General features: G+C 35.5%; 1 protein-coding gene across 1 annotated transcript in view; it reads right to left on the bottom strand.

The window, feature by feature from the left end:
* The window catches only part of CIBAR1 (CBY1 interacting BAR domain containing 1), a 28213-nt gene that overhangs the window by 5728 nt on the left and 1322 nt on the right, over window positions 1–21163 (bottom strand). Inside the window, exons 3-7 of the mRNA XM_038579756.1 lie at window positions 19250–19318; window positions 18248–18349; window positions 15639–15644; window positions 14090–14194; window positions 3057–3170 (exon numbers count right to left, since the gene is read on the bottom strand). Of these exons, the coding sequence (XP_038435684.1) occupies window positions 3057–3170; window positions 14090–14194; window positions 15639–15644; window positions 18248–18349; window positions 19250–19318 (396 nt within the window). The remainder of the gene's footprint in view (window positions 1–3056; window positions 3171–14089; window positions 14195–15638; window positions 15645–18247; window positions 18350–19249; window positions 19319–21163) is intronic.

Below are 21163 nucleotides of genomic sequence, written 5' to 3'. Positions count from 1 at the left end.
CTTTTTTAAATGAAGAACAAATAAGGTAAGATGGTTTGTGATTATAGATACCTAACTGCAAAAAAATTAGCTGCTGCCAGAATAAGTGTCAGCAGCTCTCGTAAAGCATAGACTACCTAAGAGCAACAAGTTCTATTTCTGTTCCTCTCTTCATATTTTCTCTACTTGTTTCCAAGAAACCCTGTATTTAAAGGATCCTTTTCCTTCTTGATACCTGTTTATTATTTTATGTCCCCTGGTCCCACAACTGTCCTTGGACTACCTTCCTCTCCACAATCTCTATATGGCATAATAGTAACAGTTTATGTCAGTAGTTCCTCATGCCTCAGGACCTTTGTGTATCTATCTGTATCCTTTGCCTAAAGGGTGTTGCCAGGGGTCCTCCAACACATCCCTCAAACTTCTAATCAAGAAACCATTCTTTGATTCTCCAGACTATTTTGAATTCTCCAAAACATACATTCATAGCACACTATATACTTTATGAGACTGGTTGTATTATAAAACTTAAAATAGTTACACAGTGTAGGCATACCTGGTCTCATTGTATTCCACTGTATCGTGCTTCACACATACTCTGTATTTTTATGAATTGAAGGTTTGTGGCAATACTGCTTTAAGCAAGTCTTGGTGCCATTTTTTCCAATAGCATTTGCTCACTTCGTGTCTCTGTGTCACATTTTGGTAATTATTGTAATAGTTTAAACGTTTTCATTATTATTATCACTACATGTGTTATGGTGACCTGCGATTAGTGATTATGACTGATAGCTCAGATGATGGTTAGCATCTTTTAGCAATAAAATATTTAATTTAGATATGTACACTTTTTTAAAGATCTAAAATGCTATTGCACACTTAAACTATAGTATGTAATGCTGTATATTAATTATACTGGAATTAAAATAAACAAAAAATAGACTATAGTATAGTGTAAACATAACTTTTTTATGCACTGGGAAACTAAAATATTCATTTGACTTGCTTTATTGTGATATTCCTTTTGTTGCAGAGGTCTGGAATACTGCAATCTCTCTGAGGTATGCCTGTATATTTTTAATATCTGAACTAGATTTCTTAAGTTTTTGCCTAAGTCAGACCATTTCTGACTTACAATGTTTAATCCTCAGAACTTAGAATGGTGCCTGGCATATAACAGGCGCTCAATAAAAAGTTGTTGAATGAACATTTTATGAGGTAAATACTGTATCTCTATTTTAGAGACAAGGAAGCTGAATTATGAAGAACTTGCTTAATATTGCCCCACGACAAAGTGGGGGAAGTTGATACCTTGTCAAAAAACATATCTACCACACAGCCCTGAGATCTTTAGTTTTTTTATGAATCTCTCTTCTCATGACCTACCTAGTGTGTTGCCTAAGAATAGCAGTAAGAGAAGTGGTGTGACCAAACACCTAGCTGGGACCACTGGGATGAGAAGGAAAATCTTGGGGTCCAGAGGAAGTGAAGGGACTTTGGTGACTGTTAATAAATGGCATGTCAAGGGCATCAGAAAAAGGAGAATGAAAATGCTTGTAATGAGGACTCCAGTCTTGTACGAAAAGTGGGGGACCAATTCTGAACCTGCCACTGAATGCTGTGATGTTTCTTGGAGGGAATCTGAACATCATTTTTCACAGGATAGAGAGGATACAAACACCGTGTCAGTAGTCAGACTTCTGGGTTTGGCTCCCAGCTATATTACTTATTATTTATGGGCCCCTCTGGGACGTTTCTTAACCTCATTCTGCCTCAGTTTTTCTCTTCCATAGAAATGAAGACAATTAAGTACCTCTATCAAAGTAGATGGAGGAATGAAAATATAATTAAAATGCATAGGTCAGTAGCTGCCCAGAGTAATCACTATATAAACATTTGTTATTTTTTCATTTTACAGATGACAAAAGCTGGATCTATTTTTTTTTAAAGAGTACATGAAAATAGTGAAAATTAAGAAATCTTAGCTTTAGTATTTGGAAGGAATGGTCCCTTAGGAAGCCATTTATTGATAAACAAAAAGCAGAAATATCATGTATGCATAATTGATAGAAAACTGTGAGATTCTTGGCATTGGAAAATATATGTACACACACACACACACACACACACACATACCTTTCTTCATTTTTGTCAAACTGTAATCTGATTTTACTCAATTAAGTTTCCTGGAATCAATGGGGTAGTGAGAAGAGAAGGCCCCAGGGGTCACTTTATAATGGACAGTTTAATAAATAAACAACTTGGGGATTCTTCACAATTGTCAAATGGCAGACCCTTTCAAATTCTATCAATATAGAATTCTGGTTCTATCTTGAGATGACCTGGCCTTTCTCACTTCTACTATAAAGATAATATGGACAAAGTATGTCTCAATATTCTAGCTGTTTCAGCAAAAATACTTTTCTGCCTTTTTTCCTCCCTTTTAGAAGGTAGGGGTGTATGACATTATTCACTCTTCAGATAATGCTTGTTGAAGCCAGGTTTTGATTTAGGTGCTCTAACATTAGTTGGCCAGCTGGACTTGCATTGAATTCTCAGTACAAAACAAGCCTGATTAAGTCACACAAAACTGGTTAGAATCCTGATTCTGCTACTTACAGCTAAGTGTCCATGGTCACGCCAAGTTACTGAAAGCCTCTAAACCTGTTTTTGTAGTTGTAAAGATGAGAGTAACAGCAGCTTGTACACCTTATAGGATTGTGTGAGAAGTGAATGAGAAAATGCATGTGAAGCTCTGAGTATTTTGCATAGCACAAATCAGTATTATGGTTAGCACACTGGCTTACATCACTAGTCAAAATGACACATTATTTCATGTAATGGCCCTGTTAACTAGCTATTAATAAATTAATCCTTGAAACTTTACTATGGTTAATTTGAAAAGTCAAAAATGCTTACTTAGAAAATCATGAAAGTTAAACTATTTGGGACTGCATACAGTAATATAAACCACTGTAATGCTCAAAGTCAAGATATTTTTGCCCACACAACCAGTGCTTTCTTTTAAACGTTTCCATCTTAACAGAAGAACTGAATTTAGATAGACATAGTCCTACCTCCAAATCTTCTTCTTCGTCAATCTTTTGTATGTTTTGGTAGGCAGCAGTGTAGACCTCTAAAGCTTTGCCATGAAATAACATTTCAATAGTGATAAATTCTGAAAATATAGTCTAAAAAAAAAAAGAGATTGGAATTTAAACAATCATATGAACCTGTGGATTTAGTAAATTTATTGCTTACTATAGTCTTGGCATTTTATGAAATATAGAGGTATCTCTTTTTCCACAGGGCAAATGAAGTACAAAAAGATAACGGGTATAAAAATAGTTGCAAAGACCTTTGGCAGCACAACCTTGAAATTACACACAGTATTTCCTATCTTACCATTTACTTCCTCTTATTTAGTTCTTTGTACACCTTGGAATTGACATTTGTGATTTAAAAATAAAAGATCCGATTAAAATGTATACCATTATGTACCCTGTTGCCATATGCCTATAATTATTAGGTAAAACAGGTCAGTTCTAAACCTAGTGTTTTAGTAATTCAAACTGATGTTTAAACAACAATGTCTTTTAGACAGGAATTATATTCAGTCCTATTTCTATGTGTTACTTGTATTCTCTAACCACAAAGGAATTACTTAGTAATTATATTGTTACCACTGATAATAGCATCGTGCATTTGCATAGGACTTGGCAAGTGTCGCTCACAGCTAGAATGTTGAAACTTGGGTCTGATTCTTCAAAGGCTATAGCTCTTGTACTGTGCTATTCTTGCTGGAATCAATAATTTCTTTCACAAATAAACTGCATGTAGACTCTGAGCATGATGACAACGTATGACAAGGAAAATCATGGGTTAAGAGAATGAGGATAGACATGTTGATCTAAGCAGGGGTGAGATAATTGGTATAAGATACAAACCAGACAAGTGTTTCATAAAATAGGATCTTCTCCTTTTGTTATCTTGTTCCTCATCAAAATAAATCAGAGCATTAAAGTGGAGAGAAGTAGGCAGAATAAGAACAAGGTAGAAAATACTCATTCACTGTCCTTCAAGGGGCAAGAGAGAAGAGATGGGTTATAGACAAGAGTCAGATGTCCCTTTCTCCTCCTTCCTGTTCTCCTGTGTTAACCTCCCAGATAGGAGTGACCCTACACTTTGGAAGACAGTGTTACAGGTATCCCTATTGTTCCATGGTTCCTCCTGCCCCCATCTCCATTCTTTCTTCAGAATTACAAGAATATTTATGGGAATATTAATAGGCTTCTGATCACTACTCATGTAAGCAGATCTGTAGTTGAAAAGGATCCCTTCTGGCCTGCAAATATTGGGCTCTGGGATGAGAGGCAGCTATGACTCAACAGTGACCCTTACTGTCAGTTCATATAGGTCACAGAGGATTCTGGTCTACTGGAACAGCACCTGACTAATATGCAGTATTATGCCCAAGGATCTCCAGATACCCAGGAAATATCTTAGAGGTGAACTGGTTTTTGATTAGGACTGGGACTTACTTAGTTCTCAGTCTTCCTTAGAGAGCTGGCGAGCTAGAAAGGAGTGCTCATTAGGAGAGCAGCAGAGCACTGAAGACTCCTACTTGCTTCTTGGTCTGCAGCTCGTTTTAGGTAATGGGACAGTCAAGCACAGGCTTACATCTTTTCTTCTGAATCTTAAATTTAGGGATTTTTCTACATTTAGTAAGTAAGGAACTATGTTAAAAAATACAGACATAGTTTGACTTTATGTTTATTCAAGGCTGAAACAGAAAAGTTTTTCATTTACTTAGGCTTAGAATTATACAGTAAACCCTTAAACTTGTTTCAGGTTAAGTACAGAGGGAGGTAGAGAATCGTATTTTACAATGTTACATAGTCAGCTCTGTTTTGGTTTTTCTTGGATATTTCCAGACCATCTGTTTACTTACGTGGAGAGAGAAGAGAAGGTATGCTATAAAAGTACCTAAGAAATAAAAGAGTCTCAAATAAGGAATTAAGTTTCAACACTCGAGTTAGGTGTTATTCCTGTTTTTAAATATTTCCACAGATGGATATTCTAAATCTTTAAGACTGGCACACTATTTAATAACTAGTGGAGTCCAGACATTTATAATGGTATTACACCTAAATCTGTAGATTTAGGCTTAATTCAAGTCTATTTCACTGTGGTAACTTTATGGAATATGCAAACCTCTTTAAATATTTTTCAAATATTTGAATATAGTTATTAAATTTCTTTTTTTTTAAGATTTTATTTATTAATTCATGAGAGACACATACACACAGAGAGAGAGAGAGAGAGAGAGAGGCAGAGACACAGGCAGAGGGAGAAGCAGGCTCCGTGCAGGGAGCCCGACGTGGGACTCGATCCCAGGACTCCAGGATCAGGCCCTGGGCCGAAGGCAGGCACTAAATCACTGAGCCATCCAGGCTGCCCAGTTATTAAATTTCTGATGGTTAAAGATCTCTGAATGTGTCATCTCTGAACTAACATTTATTTAATGCCAACATTTTATAGGATTTACATTCCCCTTAGCTCATAAGCCCTGAAAAATATGTAGATATGTCTGTCAATGAAGAAAGATACATTATTTTTATTTATTCATATCGTCTGTTAAGAGAAACTACTGCATCCTCATTTTAAGACACTGATCAGTTTTTAGTCTGTTACCATTTCCCAATCTCAAAATTTAGTTTCAATTAGTGATAAATACTTTACAAATTATCTGTATCAATACTTTACAAATTATCTGTATCAACGTCTGTTATTTACTACTTGGAAGATGGGGAAATCAGTCTTAAGTTTTGTGATACTTTGGTTTAGTCGTCTATGGTTTGAATTTTTATTTCTTGACAAAACCTATCACACTCACTAAGATAAGAATGGCCCCACTGTTTTTTTATACTGTTTTTCTATCAGAATGGGAAATGGGAAATCAGTAGTGCTGGTAACCTAGTATCCCAGACTTGCAATCTCTGACCCAAGAGTCATGAGGCCTAAAGATTATCACAGGGGAGAGTTGTATCCTTGAGTAGAGTCAGGAGAGAATACTGCCAATTATGCTCTTCCTAGTTAGAATATCATAAAATATGTGAAAATAGGCAGAAGGAAGGAGAATAATAGCAAGGAACATAAAAGCTAGGTGATGACTAATATAAGAAAGAATATAAAATGCATGTTTTTGAAATAAAATATTTTCAGTGAATGACTAGAAGGGTGGCGGAACTTTCTAGGAACCAGTCATATTTAGAAATAATTTTCCTCAAATAAATACAACTAACTTTCAGGGATCTCATGTAACCTTATCTGGAATGGGTCAGTATAATCAAGGACAGAAGCATTAATGAGTTACTTCCCCCCCCCCCTTTTCAATTTTTATTTTGTGTGACTAGAAGGCAATTTGGGCACATGCTTAATTTTTAATCTGAGGGCTAAGGGAGCTAATCTGAAGTCCTCTACCTGTTGGCAAGTATTCTCTAAAGCAGGAGAGTTCTTAATTTAGTAGTTAAGAACATGGGCTCTGGATTAAGATAAATCTGGGTTCCAATCATGACTGAAACCTAAGAGCTATAGAACATTGAGCAGTTCATCTATTCTTTCTCCTAATTTCTTTCATCTGTACAATGGGGATGACAACAGTGTCAACCTCACAGGATTAATCCTCAAGGATTAAATGAGATGATCCAAGAAAAGGTATAGTATGGAAACTGGTTTGGAGTAAGTGCTCAACACACGTTACCTATTTTTATTACTCAAGAAGTAAACTTGCTAAGTTAGAAAATGTTCCTTTTCCTAATATTAAAGCCTCCATCTGATTTAATTAGCAAGCAAGACTTTTAACAAGTCATAAAAGGTCATACTAACATTTTGGCAAATAAAGGGGAAATTATGTTCTCCAGAATAGAGTCTCTCCTATAAATGATGTCAGGAGAAATTTATCTACTTGAAAAGAATGAAGTTAATGCCTACCTCATACCATATCAGAACACAACTACTAGATAAAATGTTTAAATACTTAAAAAAATATACCATATCAGAACACAACTACTAGATAAAATGTTTAAATACTTAAAAAAATTTTAAATATCACATTTACTAGAAGAAAATATAACCAAGTATTATACAATCTTCAGGATGAAAACAACCTTTCTAAGCATGACACAAAGTCAGAAACCAAAAAGGGGAAAACCATTAATAGACCTGGCAACAAAAATAAAACTTTAGGGCAAAAACACACCATGTACAACAAAATGGGAAAATACATTTTGCAACATGTGGGTTAATTTTCTCAATATAGTTTTTACACATTAATAAGAAAACTGCCACTATTCAATAAAAATATAGGCTAACAAGTATGGGTCATTTACTAAAGAAATTTGTCCTTAAATATATGAAAATATTCTGTCTTAACTGCAGTAACTGCAAGTTAAGATGACACTGATTTTTTCACCTATCAGATTAGTTATTAAAAATACTACTACTCTTCATTGGTACACTGGGGAGCCCATGCAAAGTTTTGTAGAAATATAAACTTGTTAAAATTCTGTGGACTGAAGTTTAAAGATCTGTGGATAGAAAGTATCAAACTTTAAAGGGTGTATGCTCTTTGAATCAGAAATACCACTCTGGTAATTTATCTCAGAAGAATAGCTGGATCAACAAAGGCCAATGTTTAGTGATGCAGTGAGATTTATAATTGCAAAAAATAACCTAGATAACCACTAAGGACCATAAGGACTGGTTAGATATAGCCATAGCGAAATACTATGAGGATACCAAAAAGGATGATCTCCATCTCTGTTTCTTGGCACATATATGTCCATGATATATTAAATTTTAAAAAGAGATGCTATATATAGTGTGGTCCACTTCAATATAACTACATGGGGTAATGATACTATGTTCCTCATAAGGATGTTGTGAGGAGTATGAGTTTATCCATATAAAGTACACAGGATATGTGACATAACACCTAAGAAATACTTGTTATTATCATGTCTCTTGTGTATATGTGCATAGAAGAACATCAGAATGATATAAACCAGAGTGCTGATTATTTCTGAATAGTAGGATTACATTTTTCTCAATGGTTGTATTAAAAAAAAAAACTATGGTGACATTATATTTAGCTATAAGAAAAATAAAGCTTTTAAAAATTAATTTAAATGTTTCTTGCTCATGTCAGCTACTTTGCCACATACTACATTCCTGTCCCTCTGTTCTAGGAGTGACCCCTGGTCAAGATCCTTTCTGTAGGTCTGAAATTCCCTTGACACCCACCATTTAAATGATGACTTTTCCTATTAACATGGGAAACGAATGAGATTTAAAAAAAAAAATTATTTGAGAGAGCAAGAGAGCATGATTGGGGTGGAGAGGGAGAGGGAGAAGCAAACTCCTCACTGACCAGGGACCCCAATGCAGGGCTCCATCCCAGGACCCTGGGATCATGACCTGAGCTGCAGCCAGATGCTTAACCGACTGAGCCATCCAGGAACCCCACAATTTTTTTTTTTTTTTTAAAGAGAAAGAACAAGAATGAGCAGGACAGAGGGAGGAGAGGTGGAGAGGGAGAGAGAGAGTATCTTAAGCAGGCTCTAAGCACAGCATGGAGCCTGATATGGGACCCTATCTCATGATCCTGAGATCATGACCTGAGCCGAAATTAAGAGTCGGAATTTTTAACTGCTTAACCAACCGAGCCACCCAGGCGCCCCAGGGGTCATGATTTTTCATTCACATTGTGTACAGTAAGTTCCATACCAACTTTGCTCAAATTTTTTGCAAGGTTCCTGTGAAGTCTTTTATCTAAAAATTGTGCTACCTTGCTCATTAATGCTGCTACCAAAACTCAGATGGACTTGTAAGTTAAACCCAACTCAACACAGTAGTACAGTTATCAGTAGTGCTCACTCATTTCTGCCCCCACAGAGGTTAAGGAAGGAGACAGAAGCTCTGTCCCCATCTGAAGCAGTAGCCTGATAACAGGTCCTATGTTTGTTTCTCTCAAAATTGAATGGCATCAATGATTACTTTTCCAAGAAATTTTCTCATAAACAGAAATGTGAGACATGCTAACCTCAACATAGGGTGACAGTAATTCAACTCTTTTTTAACTTGTCAGAAGGCTTCTAGTATGAGATTTGTGCATCCCTCTTTATCATAAAAGATCTCAAATGAGGCCTGACTTGGAAAAGAAACAATTTGATAGTAAGGAGGAAAGATGTAGAAAATGAGGTTTCAGAGCCTTGTTTGATATTGACCTCTGGAACCCATTTCTGGAAGTTTGTTAGAGGAGTCTAAATTTAGAGTATAGGTTGTCACACATGACATCATCTTGTATGTAGAAAATCCTAAGGAATCTACTAAAAAATTGTCATTGCTTATAAAGGAGTTCTGCCATATTGCAGAACGTAAGATCATTGTGCAAAAGTCAGTTATATTTGTGTGCACTTGCAACGAACAATCTGAAAATGAAATTAAACAATTCCATTTATAATAGCATCAAGAATGATAAAATACTTAGGAAAAAGTTTAAGAAGAACAAAACTTATACTCTGAAAACTACCAATGTGGTTAAAATAAATTAAGGAATATTTAAATAAATGGAAAAATAGCCCATGTTCATGGAATAGAAAAATTAATGGTAAGATGGCAGTACTCCCCCAAGTGGATTTACAGATTGTAGGCAATCCCTACCAGAATCCCACCTGACTTCTTTATAGAAACTAACAAGCTGGGGAACCCGGGCAGCTCAGCCATTGAGCGTCTGCCTTTAGCTCAGGTCGTGATCCCGGGGTCCGAGGATGGAGTCCCACATTGGGCTCCCTGCATGGAGCCTGCTTCTCCCTCTGCCTGTGCCTGTGCCTCTGCCTCTCTCTGTGTGTGTGTCTCTCATGAGTAAATAAAACCTTAAAAAAAAAACAAAACTGACAAGCTGATTCTAAAATTCATATGGAATTACAACAGATCCAGAATAGTCAAAACAATCTTTAAAAAGAACAAAGTAGGGGCAGCCTGGGTAGCTCAGTGGTTTAGCGCTGCCTTCAGCCCATTTTGTAACGGGTGGTTGCTTGGGGCATTAAAAACCTCTGTAGAGGTAGTCTGCTGCTGAACTGAACCCACAGATGAGAGACCCAGATTATCACATATAAAAGACAAAGGGTGTGATCCTGCAGACCCGGGATCAAGTCTCACGTCGGGCTCCCTGCATGGAGCCTGCTTCTCCCTCTGCCTGTGTCTCTGCCCCTCTTTCTCTTTCTCTCTCTGTGTGTTTCTCATGAATAAATAAAATCTTAAAAAAAAATAAAAAGAACAAAGTAGAAGCACTCACACACCGTGATTTTAAAATGCATTATAAAGCAATGCTCATCAAGATAGTGTAGTACTGGCATAAGGATAGACCTACCTATAGATCAGTGAAAGTCCAGAAACAAAACTATGTCAACTGATCTTCAACAATAGTTCCAAGACTATTCAATGGCAAAGAATAGCATCTTTAATAAATGGTGCTTGGGCAACAGGACAGTCCCATGCAAAGAGATGAAGTTTATTCTTCAGCTCACACCATACATAAAAATTAACTCAAATGGATCAAAGGCTTATTATAAGAAACATTAAAACTATACAACTATTAGAAGAAAATAGGGATAAATCTTCAAGATCTCAGATTTGGCAGTGGATTGTTAGATATTACGCTGGAAACACATGCAACAAAAGAAACATTGGACTTCATCAGAATTACAAACTGTTCTGCTTCAAGGAGCACCATCAAGATATTGAAAAGAACCCTAAGAATGGGAGAAAATAATATCAAATCATAGATCTGAAAAGGGACTTGTATCCAGAATAAAGAATTTTTGCCATTCAATAATAAAAAGACAATCCAACTAAAATATGGGCAAAGGATCTGAATAGACCTTTCTTCAAGGAAGATACGCAAATGGCCAATAAGCATTAGCAGGGAAATGCAACTCGAAACCACAAGAAGCTGCCATTTCACACCCACTAGGATGGCTGTACTGCAAAAGTGATGAACAAGTACTGGTGAGGATGCAGAAAACTTTGAACCCTTGTTTTTTACTGGTGGGAATGCAGAATGGTGCAGGAAGTTTCTCAAATGATTAAATATAGGGATAGCATATGATCCAGCATTTTAAAAGATTTTATTTATTCATGAGAGACACAGAGAGAGAGGCAGAGGGAGAAGCAGGTTCCCTGCAGGGAGCCTGATGCGGGACTCGATCCCAGGACACCGGGATCACAACCTGAGCCAAAGGCAGACGCTCAATTGCTGGCCCTGGCCCAGCAATTTAATTAGATATATACCTAAGAAAAATGAAAATCTATGTCCATACAAAAACTTGCACATGAATCATAATAACCAGAAGGTAGAAAACAACCCAAATGTCCATCAATTGATGAATGGATAAACAAAATGAAGTTATATCCATACAATGGGATATTTGGCCATAAAAAAGAATGAATTACACTGATAGAACACATACTATGACATTAAAGCATATTATAGCTAACATATAGCACACACATATATACAGCTAATAATGAAAGCATGCTAAGACAAAGAAGCCAGTCACAAAAACCATGTTATGATTCTATTCACGTGAAATGGCCAGAAGAGCCAAATCCAGAGATTTCAGATTAGTGGTGGCTGCTTAGGGCTGGGGTAGGGGAGGTAGGGGTGTGGGAAGGCAGCAAAGTAGTAGGTCTTCCTGTGGCTGATGATAATGTTCTAAAATTGAGTGGTGATGGTTGCACCTACTGGAAGGCACTAAAAATCACTGAGTTGTACATTTTAAATGGGTGCATTGTATTGGTGTATGAATTCTATCTCAATTTATTAAAAAAGGTTTTCTTCATGTCTTACACTTTTGGTGACTACCAAGAGACTTCCTTCCAGGGGCATGATGAAGTAGGTAAAGAGAAAAGCTTGGAAGCCCTTTCCCTCTCTGCGCACCCTCCCGTCTGCGGTCCCTCTCTCTCTGTCCTAATGCTTCAGGAAATCCCAGGTAGTAGGAATTGCAGTTGGGAATTCTCCACTCTCTCTGTCCATTTTGTAACGGGTGGTTGCTTGGGGCATTAAAAACCTCTGTAGAGGTAGTCTGCTGCTGAACTGAACCCACAGATGAGAGACCCAGATTATCACATATAAAAGAAAATTTTGCAGGCATGAGGAGCTGGAGCGGTGCAAGGAATCAGGCTGCCATCACTGATGTAGCCTTCAGGTGGCAATGGAATCAAGCATACCTCACAAGTCTCCATTTTCATCATTCAGGTTAAAGCTAATTATTATTTTTTTTAATTTAATTTTTTAAAAAATTTATTTATGATAGTCACAGAGAGAGAGAGAGAGAGAGAGAGAGAGAGGCAGAGGGAGAAAGCAGGCTCCATACACCAGGAGCCCGAAGTGGGATTCGATCCTGGGTCTCCAGGATCATGCCCTGGGCCAAAGGCAGGCGCTAAACCGCTGCGCCACCCAGGGATCCCCAAAGCTAATTATTTTAATAACCTTCCTTCCTTTCTCCCTCAGTTGAAGAGATGATGTCAGCAGGTGTAAAACGTTATATCCTGCCCACACTCCCAACTCAGTAAACGGAGTCTGTCTCAGGGCAGCTTTCTGAGATGCCCTTCATGAGTAGCAATCTACTATATTACATACTAGAGCACAAAGTGAATTGAGAGGCCTTTAAAAAAAAGGTTTTTGGTCTTCAGGACCAAACCAGAGACTTCTGAGCATGGCTATCAGAAAAATCAAATTTCTGAGATCCTTTGAACCTGTGATGGGGGTGGGGTGCAAATGAATATTGTTTTGTGGATTATAAAGAGGAATGATGATAATATTGTATCAGATAGTGCTTATTTTATTGATAAGAATGTAACTTAGGGGCCCCTGGGTGGACTCAGTCTGTTAAGCGTCTGCCTTCAGCTGAGGTCATGAACCCAGGTCCTGGGATCGAGCCCCCGTGATGGGCTCCCAGCTCAGCAGGGAGTCTGCTTCTCCCTCTCTCTGAGCACTCCCACTCAGGCTCACTCTTTCAAATAAATAAAATCTTAAAAAAAAAAAAAAGGAACATAACTTTTGAAAGCAGGATGTTTTCTTTGTTAATGGTTGTAAAATGACAAGAATATTTTTCTTTGAAACTTGTTCCTGGAAAATTTGCAGTGAGCCAAAACACCTCCTAGATGATTTGTTTTAAAGGACTTAATATGGTCATAAGCAATCCTCCAAATCTTTCCAGGTGCCTATGAAAAAGTCACTGAACACCTTCTGAAGCATTTTACGATAAAATAAGGCAATTCTTGTGAGATCCTATCATGGTGGGTGCAAGTTTATGTGGTTGGCTACTCTTGCCTATTCATTTATAATATGGAGTTACTAGAGAGCATTTAATGAGAATACATCATAATGGAAAACACAGATTTTTTTTTTAGATTTTTTTAAACATATAATTGGTTTATAGTTCAGATTATTGGCTATGATACTTTAGGTAAATTATATATCTGCTTAAATTTCATATAATATATGGATAGCACCACCTCTTATGAGGTTGCTGTAAAGATTAAAAGATAATACATATATAGTGCCTGTAACAGCCTGGGTGCACAAAAACATAGTAAATGTTAGTTTCCTTTGATTAAATAGTACTTGTGATAATAAGCTGAATATCTGGGGAAAGAGGAAAATAACACTTGATGCTTTTTATTTATAGTATCTTTTTCTTATAGACCGTGGGCTAAAAAAATCAGGAATTATTTCATACATTTATTTATTTTTTAAAAGATTGTATTTATTTATTTATTTGAGAGGGGAAGAGAGAGAGAGAGAGAGAGAGAGAGAGAGGAGGGAGGGAGAGAGGTAGCAACAGCGAGCAGGAGTGGGGAGGAGAGAGAGAAGCAGGCTGCCCGCTGAGCAGGGAGCCCAATGCAGGGTCAATCCCACAACCTAAGCCAAAGGCAGCTACTTAATCAACTGAACTACCCAGGCACCCCAAGTTTTCATACATTTAAATAAAACAAAAAATAAGATTAGGGAACATGTATCAAAATTTAACAATTACTTTATTACCTTTATATCCTTTATTTTCTGCTTTTCAAAATTGTCAATAGTCTCCTCCAGATGACGAGTTGTCCGGGTAGCATCCATCGTAGCTCTCTGCAATTCAGTTTCTGCCTGCAAAAGTATTCCCCAACCAAAGATATAAAAAGTTCAAGTTAGAATCCATTCAACTGAGCCTATTTGCAAATGTTACCATTGCACTACTGGCTTTTTGGCCACTGTAAACTGTTCAGTAATACATTTTATCACATTAAATAAGATGATCTATATAATAAGCATGTGCAGAAATAGAGCTTTAAATCTATTAAGTGATACGATTCCTGACCTCAAACCAAAGAAAACCCTCTCTTTCTACAAAACAATTTTTTTCCCTATATCGTCCTTGGATTGTTTTCTGTAAAACAATTTTCTATATTTTCTACTGCTTTCACCTATTTCACTGTCTGTTCCACTTATCGTTCTATTCTTTTTCTTCTCATTCTTTCCCCTTTAACACCTTCTCTTCAAAAAAAGATCTGTGACTGAAGTGTTTTCAGTTTTCTATTTCTTCAAATGCATTAAATGTTTTTTTTTTTTAAGATTTTATTTATTTATTTATGATAGACAGAGAAAGAGAGAGAGAGGCAGAGACACAGGCAGAGGGAGAAGCAGGCTCCATGCCAGGAGCCCAACACGGGACTTGATCCCGAGACCCCAGGATCGTGCCCTGGGCCAAAGGCAGGCACCAAACCGCTGAGCCACCCAGGGATCCCCGCATTAAATGTTTCTAATCTTGTAATATCCTAATCAGATATAGTAGAATATACACTACAAATATTTATTTCAGTATGATATAATATATATTTGTATATTCTTCTTAGAGGCTAATAATATTAAATAATATTACACTGTCACCATTTAGTTAAGGCTTAGTACAAAAAAATATATATACAGGTAATAAATTAGATGACAAATCTAGTGCTTAGCTTCATATATTGTAATGACAAGTACTTGTACTACCTGGATCTGTGTTGTATGATCAATATGGTGGACAGTAGCCACATGTGTCTATTTGTATTAAGATTAAATGAAAATTTAAAAACTGTATCGTCATTTACTCTAGTTGCATTTCAAGAGCTCAACAGCCATATATTGGTAGTGGTTACTGTAAAGTGCAAAACACTTCCAATCTACTTATGTATTCCTCTAAAAAAAATCTCTAACTTTAGAATAGTAGTTGCCCACAAATATTTAATAAATATTTAAAATATTTATTATAAATTATGTTTAAAATATTTAAAATATTTTATTAAACAAGTTTAAAAAGCATAGCCTAATTTTGATTAAGTTCTAATAGTTTTGTTTCCTATCCTAGTAGTATATTTGCTCAAAAGTATCACATATCATCATTTAATAATTAATCCATGGGAAAAATGTACATTTCTCATCAAAGCCTAGTGACACATACTAATCTGACATTTAGCCTTTGCTTCCTTTTTTCAAGAAAATGTATAAATTGAAATAAGTAAAAGAGTTTACTATAAGGATCCATTTCTTGACACACCACTTTATTACCCACCTGTGACTGAAATTTTTCATAAAGGAAAAAATACATTTCAAAGAGAATATTTTTTTAAAATAAATTAAAATCATATACTCATGAAATTATATGATCTTGCAATTAGATTATACATTAATTATAACTTTATAGTGATTATGTATTCTTACATTTAGGTTAATTCAAATACATGATTTTAAGATACTGAGTATAAAAAAATATTTGTGTGTGTGTGTGTACATTTGCCATATAGGGTCTAAAATTTTTAAAAACCATATAAACTTTTAACTTTTAATCATACCCAGTGATCAAAAGTAACTTTCTATATTACTGGGCTTGGGATTTTTAAAAATATAACTATCACAGAAATTCAAAAATAAAATAGAGCTCCTTTATAGATTTGTATGAAAACATGTCTAACAGCTATTTGATGGCGTGTTAACTTTCCACTACTGAGAATACCCAAGTAGACTAATACTATTACACTTGACTCATACGATTCTTTACTTGTGACTACTTCCTTTTGACTTATTATGTCTTTGCCCTCCCCATTTTATTGGTAGTTTCAATTTTTTTTTTTTTTAATTTAGATAAGTAGATAGAATTGCCTAAACCACGGGAGGGGGAAGCAAAAGCTACAGCTGGGACATCTTAATCTTCCACTGCCCTCCAGCAACTACTATTCATTTCTGAAAGTCTCAAATCCTTTTACTGAGGCATAGCAACTCACCCAAAGTTACACAGCTATTTTTAGCAAAGAGGATATAGGTTTCTATTCTTTTTTTTTTTTTTTTCCCTGAAAATTCTTCAAAATTCTATAGTGGATCCATTCGAGTAGGAAATGCTTTTGATTAAAATACTATGATATGACTTTATGAGGGGAGGTATCAGTATATTTAATGAGTCCTGAATGCAAAATGCCTTGTAATACAGTGAGCCAGACTGGTGTTTTTCAAACCGTGTTACAGGAAGCTTTTTCAGGGGCCCCCCAGAGCCTTCCAGGATGAGCACAGAGCCCTGAGATTCTTTTTTACCCCATCCTCTTGTATCAGGGCTACTCCAAGTTATGTTACTTACTGGACTTTAACATCCTTCTTTTGAATTGTCAGATGAATTTTAAGTGTCCATCCTGGTAAATGTTCTGTAATGCTATGAGTGAATATTCTTATATTTATATTAAATACATTTATATCCTTTATCTTCTAGTCTTAAGTTGTCAAAACCCACTCACTTTCCCATTGAGCACAGCAGTTCACCTATAGCAATGATCTATCCTGTTGCTGCATTTTATTTCCCCCCATGTGAACCCAAAGACCGATTTCATCTACAGTTTAAGACTACCTCTTCCATAGCAGTGTTCACAACAGACCATCTCAGTCAGAAACATCTTTACCTTAGGAATATTCATCTCTGTGTTGAGTCTCCATACTAATACCCCTGATTCAATCCTACCAACTGCTCAGGATTCCAGACATGACATTTTTTTCTGCCTTTAAGTATTTTCCTCCAAATAAAACAATAAAATTTTGACCTCTGGTTTACTTCTTAAAAACTGGTGACAACCCTAGTTGTCAGTCATAAATTTTCCAGCATTCTCTGGTTTACCTGACTTGCTTAAAAGCCAGGTTCTGTAATCTAGTTGTAGATGTTAAGCCTCAGTGAGATGTTCCTGTCCCAGCCTCCAGTGGGCACTCCCAAGCCCTATGGCTGCCCATTTTTCTTTATTGCGTGCTTGGGCATATGTACCTTTGGTCCAAAGGAAGGAGGACCAGGCATTTGGTGCAACCCCAAATCACTGCTCGAGGGATTCCCCTCAGGGATGGAGGTGTTCTGGAACCTCAAATGCCCCCATTGAGCCATTCCTCATGTGGTTTCTGGCTGAGCTGGGCAGTTAAAACCTTCAGGAAGTAGGAAGGAGACATAAGAAGGAATGGGAAAGAGAGGCAGTGGGATAGATTAGTACTTTCTCTACAGCTGCACCTATCCCAGTTGCTGGGAATTAGCCAGGCACTATTTTCTATTCTTTTCTTTAATCATCAACAAGGCACATTCTAGTTTAAGAGTCAACCTTAACAGAAGAGCCTTGTTACAGGAGACAGCCCTATCTAGATTCTTTTGTGTCCAGCTACAGACCTCAGTTTTACTCTAGAAGACTCTGAAGGTCTTTGGCTGCTAGTCACAATTGTGGTTTCACATTATTGTTTTGAAAGGTGAAGGGAATTATACTGGGGAAAAATGACTTTTCCTTCCTTTGTTCAAAAGCAGGGCAGACAGGGCATTGATATATTAGGATTCATGACAGATGTTTAAATTGATTTTATAATTAATATTCAGTCATCATGTGGAAAAACAACTCAGAATTTTGAACTTTCTATAAAAACATCAACATTTTTAAGTGTTTTATTTTTTGAATATCTATTATGGAAAACAATAGGGGAATGAATTAGTGGTACAGTTTGTTTAAAATCAGTTTATCTCTGTAATGATAATTTGTAAATGTGTTTCTTTTCAACCTTTATATTCAAATTTTCAGCACATTTAAAAGTAAAATGCATATTTTCCATATATATTTACTTTTGTACAGCATACCTTACAAAACATTTTTTTAAAGATCAAAAGTCAAAGGATACAATAACATGTCGATCAGATGGGTTTCGCTGACGTGTTCGTTCTAACTGATTTAACTGCTTAGCTTCTCGATTCCTTGCTGTTAATGTTGCTTTGAGGTCATCCTGAAAATAAGCATTGTTGATTAACAAAAATCTCTGATTTAAGAAATAAAATACATACACTCTGTTTTAAGAATGAGAGAACACTCCTGTTTGGTCCAGGCATCATTACCAGAGGAATTATTACTATTGCAGGATCAGTGTGTGTCTTGTGTGAGAGTGTGCATGTGTGTGTGTTTAATACCTTCTCAAATGATGATACAGATAATTTCAATGTAAACCTATAACCAAATATATATATGTATAATTTTGATTGTGGTGGTGGTTATATGTGTATACACATTTGTCAAAATTCAATGAACACTTAAAACAGGAGAATTTTATGCCTGTAAATTATACCTCAAAGTTGGTAAAATTCAATGAACACTTAAAACAGGAGAATTTTATTGCCTGTAAATTATACCTCAAAGTTGGTTGAAAAAACAGAACTAGGGGTTGTAACATACAGTATGGTGGCTATTGTTACTAACACTACTGCATATTTGAAAGTTGCTAAAAGTTTATCTTAAAAGTCTTAAAAGAAAAAAAATTTCTAACTATGTATGGTGTTGGATGTTAAATAGACTTGTGATCATTTCACAATATTTATAGATATTCAATCATTATGTTGTACACTTGAAACTAGTCAGTTACACCTCAGTAAAAAAAAAAAAACAACTTTGTCACACTTTTAATCTACATGTTACTGCCTACTTTAAAATGAAAATATAAACATTCATTTAGTAAAATAAGTTCCGTCCATATATTCTTCATGACTACAAATATTAAATATCTTAAAGTTTCTATAATAAAATACTGCTTCATGTTATTACTTAGTGTAACACTACATTGTACTTTTTATTAAGAGGACAATTACTCTTTGCCACCAGAGTTAATAATAGTAGGAAAAATGAATTTACTTACTCGTTTCATTTTTACAATGGTTCCATAAGCTTTCAAAGGTTCAACTACTTTGGCTTCAAGTCTTTCAACCTATTAAAAATTATTATAAAATATAACTGAAAAGAAACATAGATATATCAAAACTTAAATTCTGAAATAAAACCTGGGCTATTTAACCCAAACATAATTAATACACAGAGTAATGTTTTAAAATGTTTAAAATGTTAGAATTTATCTTTGTAAGTAAAAGAATAATCACTAGAAATTGATAAAACTCAGAATCTTAAACAAAATAAAACCTGCTAAGTCATAGAGTAACAAAGCCGAAAAGTACCTAGTGTGCAATATGACAAGAAAATCTCTCGGGTTTCTAAGAAGCTTATCTCTGCCACAAGATCATCTCTGTATTATTTTTCTTTTATAGTAGATTTTGGGTAAGTTTTAAGCCATCTCAAATTTTACAGCTACCACTTTCAGTGTGTTTGGCCCAGTGTTGGATATTTTACATTATATTATCTCCAAAATGTAATAGTCCAACTTTCCAGATAAGAAAATTGAAGTTGAAAGATGCAGCATGTTGGAAAAATTTAGTGACAATCCTTAAAAGCAAAAGAAGCTTAAAGACCATAGTATTAGGTGCAATTCTTTTCTGGGAAGCCATTTGTAAATTACCAAAGTTTGGAGAACAAGATAAATGGTCTCAGTGTTGCTGAGCTGTGAAACTGCATGGTTGATCTTTTATTTAGAATTAAACTGCTTTTCTTAAACATTATCATTTTTATCATATTTTGAGTAATTACACCTTCAATTAATAGTGCTAGTGGAAGACACTGAAGAAACGGGGTTTTTAAAGGCAGATACAGCATAAGAAAAATAACTCATGGATGTTCAAATTTTCCTTATCAGGACAGGTAATACAAGATGACATTATCTAATTGTTTAAAATGAACATGTATTATTTTAGCAGCAGGAAGAAGGCTTTTTTTGATGATACATGTTTAATAGTATGTTTCATTTCATATTGGTTTTTATATAAACAAATATAGATAAATGTTTCACTTTAAAAGATTTTAGGAAAATGAAAAAAATCAAGTTCTCATTGAGCATTTAAATATTAGGAATCCTAAAATCAAAACCACGAATAATCAGAATAGTTCAATCTGTACCATTTCAGATAATCCATATGCTGACCATTCAGTGCAAGGATTATCCAAGTCTTTTTTTCCTGTTCTCCTTTTTGTTGCCTACCTTTTGTTCATTGTTCATTAGCACCTCCACCATTTGGTAAGCAAGGGAAATAAAAAAGGAGAACAAATGTAAATCAAATTAACTTTGCTATTTAATAGCATAAAGGTTTTCTAGAAGGGGGCATTGAAGTTACTGTCTTATGGGTTTTTAAGGTTATATCAGTGAGTATAAATTATTTTTGAAGTCCCCAGTTACGTGTAACTGAGAGTTGCTTGTTTGTTGTAGACTATCACATGACAAGAACTCAACTTTTCCCAAAAGTACCCCCAAAATGTAATTACTACTCAAATTTCTGTATGAATAGCAAGTAGAGGTTCAAAGATCATTATCTTCACTTTGTTTTGTGAGGTTTTTCTTTCTATTTTTTTTTTTTAAATGACTGAAATTTCTATACGAGGCTTTTTAAAAGTACCAAAAGCAACCAAAAGCACTGATGAGAGGAGTACAAGAGAAGCAGTGCTGCTGCTTCTAACTGGGCAACTTCTAACACTTAACCTGTACCTTGAAACCTAAAATATCTATTAGTGAAAGTGCTTATGAGATACTAGAAGTGAAAATGAGCTTTTAGAAAGAAAACAGTTACAACACCACCTTCTTCCCTCCCTTCCAAAGCAAACAACAACAACAACAAACCCCAAAACCACTCCAGGAAGCCTCATTACCAGTATCTATGATATAAATCAGGAA

Source organism: Canis lupus, chromosome 29 (assembly GCF_011100685.1).
Source record: "Canis lupus familiaris isolate Mischka breed German Shepherd chromosome 29, alternate assembly UU_Cfam_GSD_1.0, whole genome shotgun sequence".
In the NCBI taxonomy this organism is placed as follows: domain Eukaryota; kingdom Metazoa; phylum Chordata; class Mammalia; order Carnivora; family Canidae; genus Canis; species Canis lupus.
This window is presented reverse-complemented; position numbering and strand designations above follow the sequence as displayed.